Below are 22,187 nucleotides of genomic sequence, written 5' to 3'. Positions count from 1 at the left end.
GGTGATTTATCCCCATATATCAATGATGATGGCATAGCTGAATTGAGGTCAATTCCTTTCAAAGGGGGGGGGGATGATACAATCCTCGATGACGTCAATGATGAAATAAGCTTGGATTTGAGTGCTAGCCAGGATTCGAACCAGGGAAGAAATGAACAAGAAGCTGAGTCGAGAATAATGGCGATGTTTGGGCAGAGAATTAATCGTGGAGTTGGAGTACTAATTATACTAGGACGTAGCAATTAGTATTCAGTAATATTAGTATTATATACTCCGTATCAGTTTAGGAAAGAATAATGGCATGTGGCTGCCAGTAGGAATCGAATTAAGAATTCGATATCGATTAGGAAAATAAACACTACAACAAATCATCACTTGCGCCACGAATTATGCCACGGGAATTCATAATTCGTGGCTAAAATTTGCTTAGCCACGGGAAAAACTTATTCATTATTTTGGAAAAAAATTTATGCCACGGGATAACTTTTCCCGTGGCAAAAAGTCACTTCCGCCACGAATTAGGCTACACCCGTGGCAAATAATCATTTTAGCCACGGGCCATGTTACTCCCATGGCAAAATTTTATTTAGTCACGAATTGTTCCATGGCAAATAATTTTTTAGCCACGAACAAACAAACACCCGTGACGAGTATCTTTTCCAACTTAAATCTGAATGAAATTTAATCAAATATAATATTATGAAAATATATTTGAAAATAAAATTTTAGAAACACTTTGATTAATTTAATTTAATTATTTTATTGTTTTATTTACTTTAATAAGAAATTTTAAAATTTTATAAACTTATATGCAAGCTAAGAAAAGTTTTTGATTTTTTTACAAATCACATTTATGTTTTGTAGGTTTTTCAAAATATTGATAATTTAAAAATTTTGTTTTAATATATAACTCTGTTTATTAAAGTCGTGAATTTCTTTTACTTATTTAAATTAAACTTTATAATCTTGAATAACAATCTTAAATGATCATATCACATTTAAAGATATAGCATATCAAATTGAATAAAAAAGTTAGGCCTCGTTTGGTTGCTATACGGGAATTAATTTCCCGTGATTTTACAAAACACGTGAATTGGTCAATTCACGTGAATTGTCCAAAACTTGTTTGGTTGGCATGCGGGAGTTGGATTCATGCGGGAGTTTCCAATTACCTAGGAGGGGCTAGGTAATTAAACTCCTCCATAATGGAGGAATCGGAAACTCCTAGGAAAATGCAATTCACGTGATTTTGGGCAAACAAACGACCCCCATTTTTTCAATTCACGTGAATTTCCAATTCACCCACTTTTAATGAGGCAACCAAACGACACCTTATTTACCATCTATCTTTGAGAAATCTAAAATTAATATATTGTTAAACTGTTTCATTCAAACTTTGATTTCCAACTTTATTTGTATGATATTTATAGAAAAATTTGAATTTGATATAAAATTTACGGAAATTTCCCATGGTACCCTCGAACTTTGCCAGATTACACATGGTACCCCTTATTTTAAGTTTCTACATATGTTGCCCTTATGTTTATCTTTTTCATTCCCGAGAATACTCTTTGGGAAATTCCGTCATAACGTCGTTACTCCTATAAGTAATTTGATGTGTAATTGAGTATGTTATGTTGTTATTGTTATATTATTTAGGTACTAAATGTTAGTTTATTAGATAAAATAATGATTTAGGTATTATTTGATGATGAATTGATAGTGTATTAGATAACAAAAAAAGGCGTCGAAAGGCATATGAGTAGCGGCGTTATGACCGAAGTTTGTCAAAGGGTATTCTGGGACTGAAAAACGTAAATACAGGGGTACCATATATAAAAACTTTAAAAAAGGGTACCATATGTAATCTATCAAAATTCGAGGGTACCATGAAAAATTTACGTAAAATTTAAGTTGTTGAGAAAAAAAATTTGGAAATTTTTTTCACCTAAAATGAGCGCATCACACGGAAAAGCATATAAATTATAATAATATAAAGTCACATGAGCAAATAATGTGAAAATTTGAGAAAAGAAACGATAAATCATAACAAAGAGAAATCAGTTTAGGAAAATAAGCGATTCTTTTTGTACAATAGTCTTTTTCGTGTTTTTTGGGTAAAAAAGTGACTAATTTTTGGTTAATAGTGATCACTTTGGGGAAAAAAAAACCTTTATTTATAAAAAGCGGTCATTATTTTACCAAAAAATGGTCTCATTTTTCATATCGCAGGTACGACGGTTATACAATATAATTTGCGTAGAAAAATATACGAAAAATTGAGTACATGAGAAATGAAAATAAGTATGTCGATCAACAAAATAAATAAAATAATGTTAGGAAAACACTATTAATTTTACTTTTTGGAGAAAATGTTTTACTGACTTCGGCAAAAAAAAAATGATGTCAAAATCATTAATGAAGAGGTTAATGTCGAAAATTTAGTTGTTTTGGCCAAATAATGTTTTTCCCGCAAAAATTTGTAAAACACGTAAAATTTATGTAATTAAATAGTACTAAAGGTAAGATTTGAAATAAAAAAAAATAAACTTAAAAGGATTCAAAGTGCTAATTATATCAACAAGGTAACATTCAATTTCGGTGGCACATCAAAAGAACTCTACGGTTAAGCGTGCTCAGGTGAGAGTAGTGTTGGCATGGGTGACCTCCTGGGAAGCCTCTCTGATGCTCACAAATGCATGACTCATGAAACGAAATAACGTTCAAATGAATCAAGTTAACTAGCGAACCAATTACCTAGATTGTCACGGTTCCGTATATGATAAAATACCCATTGTGAAAAATAAATAAATTATTTTACGATTTATTTGTTTAATTTTCATATATATTGTTTGCCACGGGAATTATTTTTTCTCCACGGGAAATTTCTTTGGCCACGGGAGTTATTAGCCACGAGACAGTCTGTGGCCAAAAATTCAATAATAGCCACGTTCTTGTTTTTCCCGTGGCTATCTCTTTGCCACGGCCACTTGCGCCACGGAAGGTATTCCCGTGGCAAAATGATTTAGCCACGGAAATTTAGCACTTGCGCCACGAATTTAGCCGTGGCCCAAGTGCTCATTTGTAGTAGTGAAAGCAATGTATCTTGGCATAATTAGAAGTCTCGAAGTAGTTGTCTTTTAATTCGACTAGGAGTAATTTTAATAACTATAAATAGGGCATATGTATTAGCTTATTATTCATTCAAGTTATAAATAAAGTCTCAGAAAACGATCAAGTTTTGATCACAAATCCCGTTTAAATATCGATCGGCGTCGTTATTTAAACCTTCATTGACTCGAATTTAGGCGAATTCCAGTCAAATATCCTTCGAGAAACTAACCTATCACCTTCGTGAATCAAGGCGGGTTCGATTCTCACCACAAGCAACGTTTGTTGCTCTTAATCGCTTCCGTACTCAGATCAGAATCTCTCCTAAAACCGTCATAATTAATGTAAAGAGGATTTAAATACTTACGGAATGTTTTTATTGAATGCTTATTAGTGACTGAGTATATAAATTATTTTAGATTCGTTTTCAGGGCCGACCCTGGGCATGTGCAACCCGTGCGGTTGCACAGGGCCCCGTTTTTTAAAACCCCAAAATCTTTAAGTTTAATTATATGTATTATACTGTGTGTGGAGTATATAACTAATGTAGTTCTCGTACAAATGTACGGTTTTTTAGATAAGAGTGTTAGAGATTATAATAATTAAATTGTTATTTATTTAACTTCATTAGAAATTTAATAATAAAATCAACTATTGATAGTATTTCATATTAAGAGTTGGAAAAGAGAAACTTCAATAGCTTTAACCCGAATAAGATTATGTTTACTCAAAATATTTTGTCAACATTATTTTTAAAAATAATACTCGTATTATACTACTGCATCCACTAAAAGCATCTACATTAAATGATGACGTTGTTAATAAAATCAGATAAGATAAATGGATATAATTATAATAGCCGTTATTTGAGTTTTCATCCAAAATAGATTGACATCTCATTAATTTCATTTCACCTCATTGCATTTTGATTTGAGAAAAAAAAAAACTGATCGGTAAAACAAATCAAAATAATTAGGTAATTTCATGAAATGTGTATTTTAATTATTTTATTTTCTAATTCTCAAACAGTCTTTTATTTAAATTAAAAATATTATATTTTATATTTTAATGAAAAGATTATAGTTTAATGTAAGGATAATGGTTTAATGAAAGAAAAAATTATTTGTTTCCTTATTTAATTAAGTGCACTTTGGAGCGAAAACTTTTCATAGTTTTTATTCTCTTAGTATATAGGGAGATTAGTAATTGAAGATGGCGCAGTTTGTAGAGTGTTAGATTTTGAGCGAGAAGCCGAGAAGTGATTTATTTTCTTGAATATTAGTAATTTATTTTCTTGAGCAAAAGAATACTTGGTACTAGTAGTATTATTTTACATATAAAAATTAAAAAGTATTACGAAGTAATTTTTATATCCAAATAACTAAAAAACTTATCCTTCAAACTAAAGAGCAGCATATGGTGATATGAAATACTTACTTATTTAACATTTGAGAAATATTATTTAACAAAGCTAGCTTATAAACCAAAATATAGGAGCTACATATGGTGAATGAGGAGACGGCTAATATTATGGGGATTCGGGAATGGATTGAGGGATGCTGGCACGACATGGATAAGAGGGAGTATGGCCTAATGATGATTGGTTGTTGGGCGGTCTGGGAAGCTCGGAACAAGGCGGTTTTCGAAGGGGATAAAGCAGAGGTGAGTGATATTGTGAACCAGGTATGGAGGGTGATGGAAGAGGTGGAGGGGGATAGGGGATGTGGCGAAAGGGGTGAGGGTGTGGGGGTGAAGGCTGGAGACAGTGAAGGTGGAACGGGGTGGAAAGCACCGGAGGTGGGGTTGGTTAAAGTAAATGTTGATGCCGGTGTGAAAGAAGGGATATGGGTGGGTGTGGGTGCGGTATGTCGGGATGGAACGGGGAAGGTGTTATGGGGATTGGCGAACAGTCGGAGAGAAGTTTGGGAGCCTTATGTAGCGGAAGCGGTTGCGATCCTTGAAAGCCTCGAAGAAGCGGCAAAAGCAGGGCACACGACGGTGGAGGTGGAAAGCGATTGCTCCCAAGTCATTGATGCTCTTAAAAGGCGGAAGACGGGACGGAGCATGTTTTCTCTTGTTCTTGGTGATATTTTGCGTATTTGTAATTCGTTTATTTCTATTGCGTGGTCGTTTACTAGTAGGGCTAACAATGTGATAGCTCATGAGCTCGCACATGTGTTACCAGTTCGCGCGGGTAAAGTTGTGTGGTCGGAGAGATTACCTGAGGTTGTTGAACGTTTGCTTGATTTGAATTAATGATCATATATTTGGGTTTCAAAAAAAAAAAATAGGAGTCTTTTTTACAAGATTTTTTTTTCTTATCATAAGTTAATTTTTACCAAAGTACACAATCACATAATTTTACTATGTTTTTTTCCTAATATAAAAAAGCACAATAATATTTCGGAAAAGTATAAGAAGCTATTGTATATTTTAAAAGTTTAGTTATGAAGAGCTAATTTTAACACTTCGCGCACTATAGAGAATTCAAGAAAAACGAGATTAATTTTCAAGTGAACTTTTGTAATTATAGCTTACTTTTTTTTTGAAACCGTAATTATAGCTTACTTTGATAAGTGTGTATACGAGTGATTTAATAAAAAAATGTAGTTGCTAAATCCAGCACACATGTGAACCCCCGCAAAAAAAACGCTAAGAAAATACAATAAGAAAATACGGAATTTTAGGAAATTTTTGAAACTTTTAAAAGTTAGCGTGGGTTCAATAAAACTTATAACAAGATAAAGTATGTGGAAATAAAATTAAGTTCATACAAACATGATAGTCAAATATGGGGGAAAATATATCCCTCGTATGACAAGACGATAAAGGGCGAGTTTAAGCAATCCTACAAGATAGACTACTAATCCAAGGTGCTCGCTAGCTCACACGTCTAAACCCAACAAATGCCTCTTCACAAACTTGTCATTCATGTAAACATGAAAGTCACAGTCAGTGGGGAGTAACTCAAGGTTCTCCCAGCCACAAATTGTCGAAACAAACATAACAAGGAACTCAAATAGGTAAATCATGTAAGATAATTACAAATGACATGGACATCAAACTCTATATTTAAACATGACAATTAAATGAGAGGGAACAAGATAGATCAATAATAGCATAATAAAGACTCAACTATTCATGTGGGATAATTAAATAATAAGAAAGACAAGAATACGGTCATTTAGACAAAAGCATACATTTCAAGGAAATATGACATAGATATGAGATTATGATTTGAATCATATGAAGTAGGTAAGTAAGTGATCAATCAATACAAAATACATGAATGGAAACTATAGCCATTACTTTGAAAACCTTTTAACAAACATTGCACGGGACGTTGCTACTAAAGTCACATTCATACTTATGGCTTGCATCTCACCATAAGAACGGATGGGAGCATCAATCCCGGCGATCATATCGCAACTAGAAGGATTGCATCTCACCTCTAGTATCCGATAGGACCAAAGACACCTACATCCAATCAATATAAGGCGTAGCTCTTGCCACGAATGACATATGTCAATATATAACTATAACCAAGCAAGACCTTTACTACTCATTAGATATAATTCCCCTTGTAGGACGATAATAAAGATCACAATGACTCAGTCCTAGTCTAAATCTGGCCAGACTCTCGGGACAGTAGAGTTCCCGATTCGACATCCGGCAGGACAGTCCGCATCCAAGACTCGAATGACAGATCGGAAGTCGAGAACCCACATTCGGCAGGACAGTCCAAAAGAGGCGGAAAAAATGAGATAAACCCATACTTGGCAGATCGGCACAAGTAGGGCGTAAAGATAAGTCAAGCAGTAAGGTATAGCATAAAGGCATTATCATAAGAATATTACTCCTCACAAGTAATTATTTATAATAAATCTTTCATACTTGTATTATATTGATAAGCATTTTATTTCATAAATATACATGCCAGTTGAATAAAATATAACAAGCGGTAATAAATAATTTACGTTATGTCAAATACGAGATGAAACGTAAATAGCTACAAGTGGGTCATTCATAAGTCTACACCATCTTATAAAAATGGCCCAATAACATAAAGTATAAACAAGCCCAATTTAACAAAACACAACACAATATGGCCCAATAGCCTAAAATAAAAACAAGCCCAATTACCAACACCACATAAATCACTAAAGTAGTGGAAGAAGGGAAACAAGGTGGTTAACCCACTACTCAACCCCTAACCACCCTAGCTGCGGCCAGGCCGTGGCCATGCTCCCAACCCACGGCCAGCCACCGCTACCACCCAACCAGGTCCCCTGCCAGCCCCCACGGTCAGCCCCACCGTGGCTCACACCACTACAAAGTCGGTCCAAAAAGCCCTTACAATCACTTACCCAATGCGACAATACATGTAAACCACAAGACGAGTTCATGAGCATGTTTGAGACGGGAATACACATTGATATTACTATTTATAGCAACCACCTACACACCCCGAAATAGTCACCATTTACCCGCTAAATAGCAGCCCACACAGCCACTTCCCACGGCTGCCAAACAGTCCAGAAACAGCCACCAAAACCGTGCCAAACACGGGCCATGTCGAGACATTTAACACGAGTTTTTCAAGTATAAACAAGATGAATTTGATACGTATAAAGCAAGCTCAAATCAGTCCCGAAAGACCATAAAAATCGTTCCAAAATAGAGTCCAAATCGGTCCTTTCACGGCTCCAAAACAGAGTCCAAATCAGTCCATATCGAGTCAATATTAAGACGGCATGGAAGACGAGTTTGAGATGGAAACAAAGCACAATTAACACACGATTAACAACCACTACATTTACTCCAACAACACTCGAAAATACCATGTAAAACAGGCCATTTCTGCCCGTCTTTTGAGACGGAAAAGCACTCGGCTAAAACGTACCCATACCCGAAACTTCATAGGAGAAAACAAGCCATGAAAACTACTTCAAACAAGCATGTGAAAGACTAATAAAACCACACATTCAACCACACACATGAGTAAGGCACAAAGAACCAAACTTTATGACAAAAGAGTGAAAAACCGAGTTAAAGGGACGAAATTTCGACACTTTGTCAAGTAACCTATCACTGTTACCCCGAAAGCTCTTTAATCTTCAAGTAACTAGTCCACAAAGCACGAGTCTCCCTCCGGTTCTTCAAAATCTTCACCTAGAAGCAAGAAAACGAGTTGTTTAAGACAAAAACCGAGACTTTTGTAAGATGGGCGAAAACGAAATTTCCACAAGAGTGAACTTTCTTACCTAGAAAGTTAAAGGACGGAAAAGGGAAGAGAATGGCGCAAGAATAATCAAAGAAAACGATCGAGAAATGAAGGAGAAATCTCAGTTTGAAGGACGAGTATCAATGGTGTTCATGTTTTGGTTGTACTGTAAGTTGTTGTTGTTGTTGCTCGAAAAAGGAAAGGAAGGAGGGAAGTGAGTGACCGGTTGAAAGGAGTATGAGAGTGAGGGATAAATATTATTTTAGTGAGGTGTAAGAAAAGTAAGTGAATGTGTTGTCGACTTGTGATTGGTCCGGGTTAAATTAGTCTCACAAGAGGAATGTGACGGTCTTTTGCTAGACGGAAATACGTCTCAAGTCTACTATAACTTAAGACGGAATTTATTATTATTATTATCACTATTATTACTATCCGACTAAATATATATATTTTTATATACACTAAGCTTTAAAAATATAACCTTTATAAAAATTATACTTAAAAATAAAATTAATAAAACTAAGTAATTTAAAATATAAATAACGTAATAGAATGGTTAATTAAATTATAAATGCTAAAATGGAAAATTCGCGGGTGTTACAATCACCACACCTTTTAAAAAGTTTCGTCCTCGAAACTTGAAAGTATAAAATGAAAGGTTATAAAGATAAAGTCGGACTTTTTGAAATCGGCAAGCAAAACATTAAAAGGTTACTCATTGTAAGAATTAAAATTTCCTTCAAAAGATTCAAGTAGAATTTTTTAACAGTGCAAGTTTCTCGACAAAGGTACGGAAGTGTTCTCGTTGCGCATTCAAGAACATCAACATTCCAAATCAAAGACAATGTCAAATACCAAATCATTTGCAGAAATCCGAAATCAAAATACTTCCAAAAACACTTATGGAGAGTTTTCAAAAGTATAAGTCTCCTTTATGGAACGAAATTGCTCTTGTCGTGCACACAAGAGCGCTAACTTTCCAAGTCTAAGACAAGTTAAACACAAAATCATTCGCCGATAAGCGTAGAACAAGTTATTAGACGCCTTTAATAACGAGTCCTAACATCTCATCAACGTTAAAACCGAATGAAAATGATAACCCACTTACATTTTCTTTTATAAAAGCCAAAATAAAAATAAAAGATTCATTTTTAAACTGAAAAAGGAGTCAAGTTCTTGAAAATATAACATTAAACTCTGACAAAGAATCATAAATAAATCAAAGTTAGTTAGAAATCGAGCAAAATTAAAAGCAACTCGGGTGTAGCAATCAAAAATCACAATAAGGAAGTCTACACTCAAAGAACAAAAAGGGAACTAAATCGTACTTTCATTTTCAAACTTTTTAAAATAGGTAAAGTTTTGTAAAAGTAACATAAATTTTTAACAACGAACCAAAAATGGTAGCTTGAAATATTTAGAAATCGCACAAAATGAAAAGCAACTTAGACAACATAATTACAAAGCACGATAAAAGAATCCAAACTTAACCGATAAAAGGGCTATGACGACCTTCTTAGGGGTAAGAGTCGAAGTAAGGTCAAAAAAGATGTCAAAGATAGAGTTTTCATAAGCCTCTAGACTCGAATCCAAAGGGGAAGCACAACGAAAAAGAATAGGAGATGCATGAACGATAAAGCTAATGGTCAAGGAGGAGGGGAAGGTACAAGGGTGAGTCGAGAGGAAAAATTACCAAAAAGAATTCCAAGGGTAAGGCGGAAAGAAGGATACAAGAGGAACTCCCAAGGTAAAACAAAAAAGGAGTTTAGAAGAAGGATGAGCATCGCGGGTAAAAGTAAGGTAAGGTTGATCAAGGATAGAAAACAGACTCATAGTGGTGTCGGGATGAACGGTGGCTTCAGCTCGATTCAGGACATGGATAGCTCTTCTTGGCTTAGCTTCCGGAGCATGAGGAGGAGGAGCATTCTTCTTTTCGGGGCAATCCTTGATGAGATGTCTGGGCTTCTTGCAACAGTAACACGTCAATGGCCTATCATAGCATCCAATCCCGGGGTGATAAGCTTGCCTACACTTGAATCACTTGTGGGTTTCCTCAGGGTTGTCTTCCGACGGGGGAACTTGTCCACCTTGCACTTGTCTACTTGGTTCTTGTCCTCTTGGAATGAGCTTCTTCTTCTTGTTAGCAGATGGCGAAGATGAGGGCACAAAGGGTCTCTTGCCACGGAAGTTAGGGCGAGGATTGACATGAGCATTGGCATTTCGTTCGAAGAATTTGAGTAAGGGCTTGCATGATAGTATTCTCCACCTTGGTTGGTCGCACCATCTTCTCAAGACACAAAATAAATCAACCAAGTTAGCACCTAACAAACAGCATATGCAAAGAGACTACCAACTTATATCCCTATTTCTACCCATCTCTCATTCATTATTCAAGGTCAAGTTCAAAATTTAAGTTTGGGGTACACTTGTGTGCGTCGGGAGCAACATAGGCTCTGATACCAATTGTGAACCCCCGCAAAAAAAAACGCTAAGAAAATACAATAAGAAAATACGGAATTTTAGGAAATTTTTGAAACTTTTAAAATTTTAAAGCACGGGTTCAATAAAACTTACAACAAGATAAAGTATGCGGAAATAAAATTAAGTTCATACAAATGATGCGTGCATTTTATATAGACTTATTATACCATCTTTGCATGCATTTATATGCATATTTAGTAGTGTTTAGCTACAAATATCCCTCGAATTTTCTACTTTGGTTTCTCTTGTCTTATTTACAGGAATGAACCAAAGAGAAGCGGAATCAAGCTTAATACATGTCCCTATGCATGCATTTAGGAGATAAGTTGAGTCGGAGCTTGGAGACTACTATTTTGAGATGTGCATGGAAGTGATTCCAATCGGAGATGAAAGTTTATCCTCTTAGCTTTCCAACGCCACCGAAAACGCTCTGTTTGCCCAAGTTACGAAGAAATGGCGGTCGTTTGAAGTTCAGTGCGCGAAGCAGGAATTGTGCGCTGGAAAGTATTCGATCGAGTACTATCTTGTTCGATCGAGTCCTTTTTCTACTCGATCGAATTGTGCCTTTTTGATAGTGTTCGATCGAGTACCTAAAGTCCTCGATCGAGAGGTTTTAGCTTTGATTTTTTCGATCGAGTGATATAAAGTTGCTCGATCGAGTGACTAGCTTATATACTCGGGATTTTTATTCCGTGTTAGGTTTATTTTATGTTAATAATCACTTCCCTATATAAAGGAAGTCGGGATTAGGTTAAAAACATCTTATCATATTGTTTTACTCTTAATCACTGATTTCTCTCTTAATCTCAGCTGCTACCTTGTTCTTATTGCCAGATTCGCTCTTTTGTAATCTTACTTTACTCTTAACTTCAATCTAATATTTGTTTCTCTACTTTAATTCCTTGTTCTTTAATTCTTACTTTATTGTTATCATTATTAGTATATGCTTCTTCCTTATAATCTCTTTACTATGTCTTCCCTTAGCATATTCATGATTATTGTTATTGTTACTAATTTCAAAAGCATGAGTAGCTAAATCTTTTTATGTTAGGATTAGGGGAGCCATGGTAGTAATGTGACGATGTTGTGAATAGGCTAGATGATTAATTGTGAGAATCTGTGACCATAGCAATATAACTGTAATTTGTTTAGTTGAGTGCACGCTTCTAAACCACTTTAATCTGGTTAAATTCGCTCCTAGATCGGAAGATTGGAATGAACATACCTGCTATGAACAGTAGACTACCCTAATGAGGACGGAAGTTAAGTTAGTTATAATCTAGGGTGGATAGCGGACCAGAAGGACCTTTTCCTTACCCTTCTCACAGTAGATCGTCTGAATTATTTATGATTGAGTTAGTGAACTGCCATGGTGAACCAAAATCCTGACATACTTCTCTTTATCTGATCACATCTTTAATCCTCTTTTCTTTTATTGCTCTTTGCCTTACTTCTCTTGCCTTAATAACTTTCAGTTAGAAATCATTTAAAAAACCCCCAACTGTGACCGTAGACAGACTAGAATTGACAAGTAGATAGTGACCGCCTCCCTGTGGAGATCAATCCTACTTACCGCTGACTTCTGTTGGTAGTACTTAGGTATTTATTTTTGATACTAAACGATGGTATCAAATTTTGGCGCCGTTCCCGGGGAGGCAACTACTTTTTTTACTTGTTTATTTTTGTCTGTCTTTAGCCTCAAGGGATTTATTCCTTGAGGCAGTTCTTATCTTTTTCTCTAGTGTTGTTTTGATAGGTCCTACAGGTCCTACCTAGACAGTTCTAGGTAAAAGATCATCAAAGGGAAGGCTTGAGTACCTTTGATCTTCCACCTATGTTTCTCTTTGGTATGTATATTGGATTTGGTAGTGTACAATAGAGATTAATAAACTCATAATGTTAAAGTAGTATGAATTTTTTTTTAATATTATAGACCCCATAGCTGTTAATCCTGTTACTAAAGTGGCTGAAACTCGGACCCGTGGGTAGACCCAAACCCTACCCTTACCCATAGGGTCCGGGTATGGGTCCTCAAATTTTAGACCCTTGCGGGTCTGGGTCGGGTACGGGTCCAAAGGAAAAATCTCGGGTCCGGGTCCGGGTCTAGGTGGACCCTACCCAGACCCTACCCATTGTCATCCCTAATCACAGTAGATCGTCTGAACTATTTATGACTGAGTTAGTGAACTGCCATGCTGAACCGAAATCCTGACATACTTCTCTTTATCTGATCACATCTTTAATCCTCTTTGCTTTTATTGCTCTTTGCCTTACTTATCTTGCCTTAATCACTTTCAGTTAGAAATCATTTAAAAAAACCCCAACTGTGACCGTAGACAGACTAGAATTTACAAGTAGATAGTGACCGCCTCCATGTGTAGATCGATCGACCCTACTTACCGCTGACTTCTGTTGGTAGTACTTAGGTATTTATTTTTGGTACTAAACGACGGTATCAACAAACATGATAGTCAAAATGGGGGAAAATATATCACTCGAATGACAAGACGATAAAGGGTGAGTCTAAGCAATCCTACTAGATAGACTACTAATCCAAGGTGCTCGCTAGCTCACACGTCTAAACCCCACAAATGCCTCTTCACAAACCTGTCATTCATGTAAACATGAAAGACACAGTCAGTGGGGAGTAACTCAATGTTCTCCCAGCCACAAATTGTCGAAACAAACATAACAAGGAACTCAAATAGGTAAATCATGTAAGATAATTACAAATGACATGGACATCAAAATCTATATTTAAACATGACAATTAAATGAGAGAGAACAAGATAGATCAATAATAGCATAATAAAGACTCAACTATTCATGTGAGATGATTAAATAATAGGAAAGACAAGAATACGGTCATTTAGACAAAAGCACACATTTCAAAGAAATATGACATAGATATGAGGTTAGGATTCGAATCATATGAAGTAGGTAAGTAAGTGATCAATCAATACAAAATACATGAATGGAAACTATAGCCATTACTTTGAAAACCTTTTAACAAACATTGCACGGGACGTGGCTACTAAAGTCACATTCATACTTATGGCTTGCATCTCACCATAAGAACGGATGGGAGCATCAATCTTGGCGATCATATCGCAACTAGACGGCTTGCATCTCACCTCTAGTATCCGATAGGACCAAAGACACCTACATCCAATCAATATAAGACACAGCTCTTGCCACGAATAACATATGTCAATATATAACTATAACCAAGCAAGATCTTTACTACTCATGAGATATAATTCCCCTTGTAGGACGATAATAAAGATCACAATGGCTCGGTCCCAGTCTAAATCTTGCCAGACTCTCGGGACAGTAGAGTTCCCGATTCGACATCCGGCAGGACAGTCCGCATCCACGACTCAAACGACAGATCGGAAGTCGAGAACCCACATTCGGTAGGAAAGTCCGAAAGAGGCGGAAGAAATGAGATAAACCCATACTTGGCAAATCGGCACAAGTAGGGCGTAAAGATAAGTCAAGCAGTAAGGTATAGCATAAAGGCATTATTATAAGAATACGACTCCTCACAAGTAATTATTTACAATAAATCTTTCATACTTGTATTATATTAATAAGCATTTGATTTCATAAATATACATGCCTGTTGAATAAAATAAAACACGCGATAATGAATAATTTACGTTATGTCAAATACGACATGAAACGTAAATAGCTACAAGTGGGTCATTCATAAGTCTACACCATCTTATAAAACTGGCCCAATAACATAAAGTATAAACAAGCCCAATTTAACAAAACACAACACAATATGGCCCAATAGCCTAAAATAAAAACAAGCCCAATTACGAACTCCACATAAATCACTAAGTAGTGGAAGAAGGGAAACAAGGTGGTTAACCCACTACTCAACCCGTGTCCACCCTAGCTCCGGCCAGGCCGTGGCCATGCTGCCAACCTACGGTCAGCCACCGCTACCAGCCAGATCCCCTGCCAACCCCCACTGTCAGCCCCACTGTGGCCCACACTGTAACACCCCCATACTCCAAGTGCCTTACCAGGACCACTCAGGTATGAAGATATTACCATCTCGGTTACCCGAGGCAATGATAATCAAATAAACAATAAAGAAACAACGTTTAAATAGAAATACTTAGTGAAGGGTTACAATTCTTGAAACCAAAACCAAAAGTATAATACATGTTCTCAAACCGATCATTTCTTTTCTAATCGAAATGTAAAGAAACTACTAAGCTACAGCTGAAGACTTCTATCATCATATCGTGGCAATCCCAAATATCCCAAGACTCATCTCATACCGCTCAATATCTGCTCACCATCCCCGAATGGATCACCGCAGTTTACAAAACAACAACCGGGTCGATAATAATCACACAACTCAATATATATCAACAATAAGATAAACAGACATGACCTAACTCACACACACACAACCACACCAATTCCAATCATCTCAATCACCGACCGTCCACCGGACCCAGCCGCCAGCTGGGGGGGACCGCAGCCGTACCCACCAAATCCCCGCTCCACATAGTGAGCGATAACCCCGTCCATTAATGTGCACATCCCTTCGTGGCGGGTTCCACGATAGGCGAAACTAGGGCGTGAAGCCACTCCCGCAAGTGACCCCACTCGGTAGAGGACACGCCTCGAGAACCATAGACAACAATCACAATCACAATCACAACCGTCACAATACAATTACTATATCAAACAATCAATCTCAACACATCAACAATCATCCCATTATGGGACTAATACCGAGTAGGAAATCGTGCTGAAAACACACTATCGACGGTCTCTACTGGCACGTATCAAAAAGCTTCCTCTACGAAACCTCCTCCTATCATACAACATACAAATGCTACCAAATCACATACTACTCAAAAACCCCCAAATCCCTATATTAGGTTTTAACCAAATCAAAGGAAAGACAACAAAAAGGGTACATAGATCTTACCCTCGACGCAAGGATCTCAACGGTATAACCAACGATGAGAACCGACCTTCCAAACTCCGGGATTTGCTAACGATGCGATTAGGATTAAGAACGTACTTGCTTTCTCTCTTTAACAGTAAATTAAGTTTTGCAAAAGTGTTTAGAATAATGACGACGAAGGTTATATATCTTAATCGCATAATTAACAAAACCCGAGAAAAACTCCCCGTAAACCGGCTACTCGATCGAGTACCCAAGGTACTCGATCGAGTACCCCCTTACTCGATCGAGTACCCAACAGGTCAGAAACTTTTCTAAAACGCAACTTACCCTTACTCGACAGAGTAAGGCCTACTCAATAGAGTACCCGAAGACTCACAAATACGGAGTATTACAGTCTTCCCTCCTTAAAAAGAACTTCGTCCCTGAAGTTCAAACCACTACTAAACAAAGGTACTCCCATAACACTCCCGACTCAACAACCAAAACAAAATTCAACATAAAACATGTTACTAACCCAACTCATCCCGACAAACATACCGACACAACATACAAAAAGGGTATAAAACTCTTAAAAACTGTTCGCGATCATCTCCTACCCCCCTAAAAGAAACAAGGTTACGTCCCCGTAACCACACATACCTGATCAAAAAGAAAAGGGTAACGCTCTTTCATAGCTTCCTCTGGCTCCCATGTAGCTTCCTCAGTCTCGTGGTTAGACCAAAGGATCTTAAGCAAAACTGTCTCGCCACTCCTAGTCTTCCTAACCTTTCGGTCAAGAATCTGCTTAGGCACCTCAAGATATGATAAGAACTCATCTAGCTCTAAGCTCTCTGCCTCTAATACATGTGACGGGTCACTCACATACTTTCGCAGCTGCGATACATGAAACACATTATGCACTCTCTCTAGTGCAGCTGGTAAAGCCAGACGATATGCAACTTCCCCAACTCGCTCTAAGATCTCATAAGGCCCTATAAACTTCTGACTTAGCTTGCCTTTCTTCCCAAATCTCATAACCCCACGCATAGGAGACACTTTCAAAAGAACCTTGTCCCCAACTTGAAACTCTATGTCCCTACGATGTAGATCTGCATAACTCTTTTGCCTATCCTGAGCTGCTCTCATCCGTTCCCTGATCATCTTAATCTGTTCCACCATCTCATGCACCATCTCTGGTCCTAAAACCACTGCCTCAGCACTATCGTCCCAACAGATTGGACTCCTATATCTCCTCCCATACAAAGCCTCAAACCGTGCCATACCAATACTAGTGTGATAGCTGTTATTGTAAGAAAATTCTATCAAGTCCAACCTCTGTTCCCAGCTACCACCAAAATCCATCACACAAGCTCGCAACATATCCTCAAGAGTCTTGATTGTTCTCTCAGTCTGTCCGTCTGTCGCAGGATGAAATGTTGTACTCATCTTCAAAGTTGTTCCCAACGATTCCTGCAACTCTTTCCAAAACCTTGATATAAATCTTGCATCTCTATCAGACACTATGTCCTTAGGGACTCCATGTAACTTAAGCACGTTCTTTCGATAGGCCACAGCCAATTGTGCCTTAGTCCATGTATCTTTCATTGGAACAAAGTGAGCTGATTTGGTCAGTCGATCCACTATTACCCAAATCATGTTGTTACCTTGTTGACTCTTTGGCAAACCCACGATAAAATCCATGGAAATGGATTCCCACTTCCACTCAGGTACCTCTAAAGACTGAATCTTACCTTGTGGTCGTCGCTGTTCCCCCTTAACTCTCTGGCATGTCAAACAACGGGCCACAAACTCAGCTGTCTCTTTCTTCATCCCAGGCCACCAAAACGTTTTCTTCAAATCCTTGTATAGCTTGTCACCACCTGGATGTACTGAATATGGTGTACAATGCGCCTCGGTCATGATTGTATTTTCCAACTCCTCATCATTAGGAACACACCACCTACCGTCAAACCTCAAACTACCATCTGTATGAATAGAAAATCGGGACACTGTCCCTTTCTCTACTCCAGCTCTCCACTCAACTATCTTAGGATCCAACGCCTGCTTACCTCGAATGTCATCATAAAACTCAAGTCGATCTTTGTCATATCACCCATGGCATCTCCTTTCTGCATCATATGTATCCCAAACCTCGCTACCTCATCTCTCAGCCTCATCAAAGATAGAGCTGTACACAGAGAATGTACACTCTTCCTACTCAAAGCATCAGCAACTACATTGGCCTTCCCTTCATGGTAGATAATTTCCATGTCATAATCGCCAATCAGCTCCATCCACCTCCTCTGTCTCATGTTCAACTCCTTTTGAGTGAAGATGTACTTGAGACTCTTGTGATCAGAAAATACCTTAAAGATTGCTCCATAAAGGTAATGTCTCCAAATCTTGAGAGCAAACACCACCGCACCCAACTCCAGATCATGAGTAGGGTAGTTCTCCTCATAAGGCTTCAATTGCCTAGAAGTATAGGCAATCACTTTACCATTCTGCATCAACACACATCCCAACCCATTCTTTGAGGCATCTGTATAAACCTCAAAGTTCTCGCTCCCTTCAGGCAATGCTAAGACAGGAGCTGTGGTCAAACGCTCCTTTAATGTTTGGAACGCCGTCTCACAACTCTCATCCCAATGAAACATGTTCTCTTTTCTCATCAATGCTGTCATAGGTCTAGCTATCTTGGAGAAATCTTTCACGAACCGTCTGTAGTATCCAGCTAAACCCAAGAAACTCCTAATCTCAGCAACATTCTTTGGTGCTTCCCACTTTGTCACTGCCTCAATCTTCGCCGGATCCACAGCCACTCCCTCCTTAGAGATCACATGCCCCAGAAAAGCAACTTTCTCTAACCAGAACTCACACTTGGACAGCTTAGCATACAACTCATGCTCCCTCAAAGTTTGCAACACGATCCTCAGATGCTCCTCATGCTCCTCCTTAGTCTTGGAATAGACTAAGATGTCATCGATAAATACCACCACAAACTGGTCCAAAAACTGTCTGAAGATTCTGTTCATCAAATCCATAAACACTGCCGGTGCATTAGACAACCCAAATGGCATCACCACATACTCATAATGGCCATACCTCGACGTGAAAGCTGTCTTTGGTATGTCCACCTCTCTAATCTTCACCTGATGGTACCCCGACCTCAAATCAATCTTGGAAAAGACCGATGCACCACTCAACTGATCAAACAGGTCATCTATCCTTGGCAAAGGATACTTGTTCTTCACCGTCACTCGGTTCAGCTCCCTGTAATCTATGCACAACCTCAAACTCCCATCTTTCTTCTTCACGAAAAGAACTGGTGCTCCCCACGGCGATACACTTGGTCTAATGTATCCCTTCTCTATCGATCATCTAACTGTTTCGAGCTCCTCCATCTCCTTAGGACCCATCCGGTACGGTGCCTTAGAGATTGGCCCCGTCCCCGGTTTCAACTCAACGGTAAAATCTATCTCCCTCTTTGGTGGCAACCCCGGAATCTCCTCTGGAAAAACATCTGCAAACTCTCCCACCACTGGTATCTGATCAACTGTCGGACTCTCTATCCGGTCATCTCTCACATGGCACAAGATCAAAGGACATCCCTTCCTCGATAAGACTTCAAGGTGACAAATGCAAATCAACTTAACTTTGGGTTTGACTAGAAACCCACGATAAGACACACTAACGCCCTTAGGACCTCTTAAAGACACTTTCTTTTGATGACAGTCTATCTTAGCTTTATACTTTCCTAACCAATCCATCCCGACTATCATTTCAAAACCGTCCAAAAGAAACTCTAGCAAGTCTACAGGTAGATCAACTTGCCCAACTATCATAGATACATCTCTAAACAACCTCCCACATGATACAGACTCACCCGAAGGTATAAAAACTTGCTCACTAACAGACTCATATATCCTCAAACCCAACCGTTTAACATGACTTGAAGATACAAACGACTGAGAAGCCCCTGAATCAAACAAAACAAAGGTATGAATACCATTAACAAGGAAAGTACCGGGTGATAACGTGTGCATCCTCCTCACCGCTTTCTTCTCCATCATGAATAATTTTCCATCGGTCTTCTTGTCCACCTCCCCGGGACAAGATCTTGGCTGATGTGGTCGGCTTAGCACCCGACCCTTGATTGTTGTTGTTGTTCGTTGGTGGTTTCTGATAAGAATTACCGCCGTTGCGGTTACCTCCACTCTGATAGCTCTGACTTCCCCGGTTTGCCCACGATCCAGCCGGTCTATTGCTCGCGTAGCTCTGCGCAGGTCTCTGGAAAGTTCCCGGTGCACTTGTGCACTCATGTCTTTTGTGGCCTACACCACCACAGCTATAGCTGGTCACTCCCCAACTACCACTAACACTTCCGCGGCCACGCCCAAAGGAAGCCCCAGCACTGAACCCTGACCCAGAAGAAAACCCCTTAGACTGATTGTGGTTGCCTTTCTTGTGATTAGATTGGCCACCACCCTTGCTCTCCGACTTCCTTTTCTCACCACCTGACCTCTCCTGAGCCATCTCCACCAACCTCTCAGCTCTCCCAGCCCTCTCATAAGCTTCCTTAACATCAGTAAGGATTCCCACGGGTAACTTATCCATAATCTTAGGGGTCAACCCCCTCTCAAACCTCAACGCCAAATTCTCCTCACTCAAACCCATATCCTCAGCATACCTAGACTTGTCATTGAACTGCCTGTAGTACTCGGCCACAGACATCTCAGCGGTCATCTTAAAACTGTCAAACTCCTCTCTCAACTTACTCCTCACATGCTCCGGTACGAACTCCTTTCTCACAACCCTACATAACTCCTCTCAAGGTATAGCAGGTAAACCTTGGTTTGTATATATCTCCTTAGCACTCATTTTCACTGTATCCCACCACTTGCCAGCTGCCTCCCTCAGATAGAACGCAGCTTGTTCCACCCTCATCTCATCAGGACATTGAACCAAATCTAATATGTTCTCCATCTCTCTAAGCCAACTATCAAGAAGGTTAGGCTCCCCAACTCCCTTATACTCTTTCGGGTTAAACCTCGCTATATAGAGGCTGATTTTAGAATGATCAACCTCCTTCTCCTTATCCTTATCCATATCTTTTCCCACAGTCTTTAAAGCCTCAGTAAGAGCATCCTGATGCTCCAACATCTTAACGATGTCATCCATGGTCATAAGCTCAGCTCTCGCATACAACGCATTCTTCTTGGGCGGCATCTTGAAACTATAACAGAAAAAGGGGTGGATATAAACATACGCGCCAAAACCTCAAAACAAGAAAACACGCTGCCCAGATCCTACTCGATCGAGTTCCCAAATATACTCGATCGAGTAACGGGCTACTCGATCGAGTGCCCACCATACTCGATCGAGTGCCCCAACATCAGACCCCAAACAGACCTTCTGATCTCTAACATACTCGATCGAGTAACTAAGCTACTCGATCGAGTGACCCCCTACTCGATCGAGTGCCCGAGGTACTCGATCGAGTGCCCAAAAACACGATTCTGGACTCAAAATCGTCAAAAACCCACCCGATCAAGTCAGTCCCACTTGATCGAGTTATGCTAACTCAGAAACGTTACCCGCATTGTGACACCCTCATTTATTGCGGAAAAGTAAACACGTAATTCTACAGAAAAACTGACAGGATATGTTTGTAATAGGTTCAATTGGGTAAAAACCTGTAATTTTTAAAACTCGAACCTGTTATAAAGATATCCAAAAGGGAAGGTGTCAAACATGCAAGGTCCAAAATAAATCTCATGAATGAAACATCGCTAAAGTCGCGAAACAAAGTTATACAAACCAAATATGAGAAAGGGAGACATATGTCCCTAAAATGTATGTGACATAAAAAGGGTTTAAGGGTCACAATGAAATAAAACCAGTCTAGGTCCCAAGATTACTTTGCTCGCTAGCTCGTCCATGTACCCCATATATGCATCACCTACCTGTCATTCGCATTTTATACAAATACGAAAGCCACAGTCAGTGGGGAGTAACTCCGAGTTCTCCCAGCCACGAAATGTCATAATTAATATAACATGTAAACATAAGAATATGAATACGAATCACACAATGCCTTAGCATATAGATGCTAGACAATCGTGCTTATCATGTGAACAACAATATAACAACACATAGTCCTAGCATGTGAATACTAGACCGACTCATACTACACTATCATGTGAATCACATAACATCCAGGAATCCAAACTCTATCAACCATAGCCGGCTTGCATCTCACCTTCTATGATTCATAGAATCATCAAACAAGAAAGGGCAATATATCAAAGACAGGCATAAGTTCTTAGCACGGTCAATAGTCACTTTGTAACTCGAGTCTATACCACGAGGTAGGGAAGGTAATCGAACCGGTATCTTGGCTCAGCGGTTAATATTAATAAAACATGGCCAAGACACAACACAACCCTA

General features: G+C 38.7%; 1 protein-coding gene across 1 annotated transcript; it reads left to right on the top strand.

Moving 5' to 3' along the window:
• Positions 1-4,614: 4,614 nt before the first annotated feature.
• LOC141648658 (uncharacterized) lies at positions 4,615-5,367 on the top strand. The gene has a single exon (XM_074457384.1). The coding sequence runs from the start codon at positions 4,615-4,617 to the stop codon at positions 5,365-5,367; it is 753 nt and encodes a 250-aa protein (XP_074313485.1).
• The last annotated feature ends 16,820 nt before the right edge of the window (positions 5,368-22,187 follow it).

Source organism: Silene latifolia, chromosome 3 (genome assembly GCF_048544455.1).
Source record: "Silene latifolia isolate original U9 population chromosome 3, ASM4854445v1, whole genome shotgun sequence".
Taxonomy (NCBI): domain Eukaryota; kingdom Viridiplantae; phylum Streptophyta; class Magnoliopsida; order Caryophyllales; family Caryophyllaceae; genus Silene; species Silene latifolia.
This window is presented reverse-complemented; position numbering and strand designations above follow the sequence as displayed.

Bases quoted from the DNA above. Each gene is read 5' to 3' on its own strand.
- LOC141648658 (XM_074457384.1), top strand. From the start codon at position 4,615: ATGGTGAATGAGGAGACGGCTAATATTATGGGGATTCGGGAATGGATT.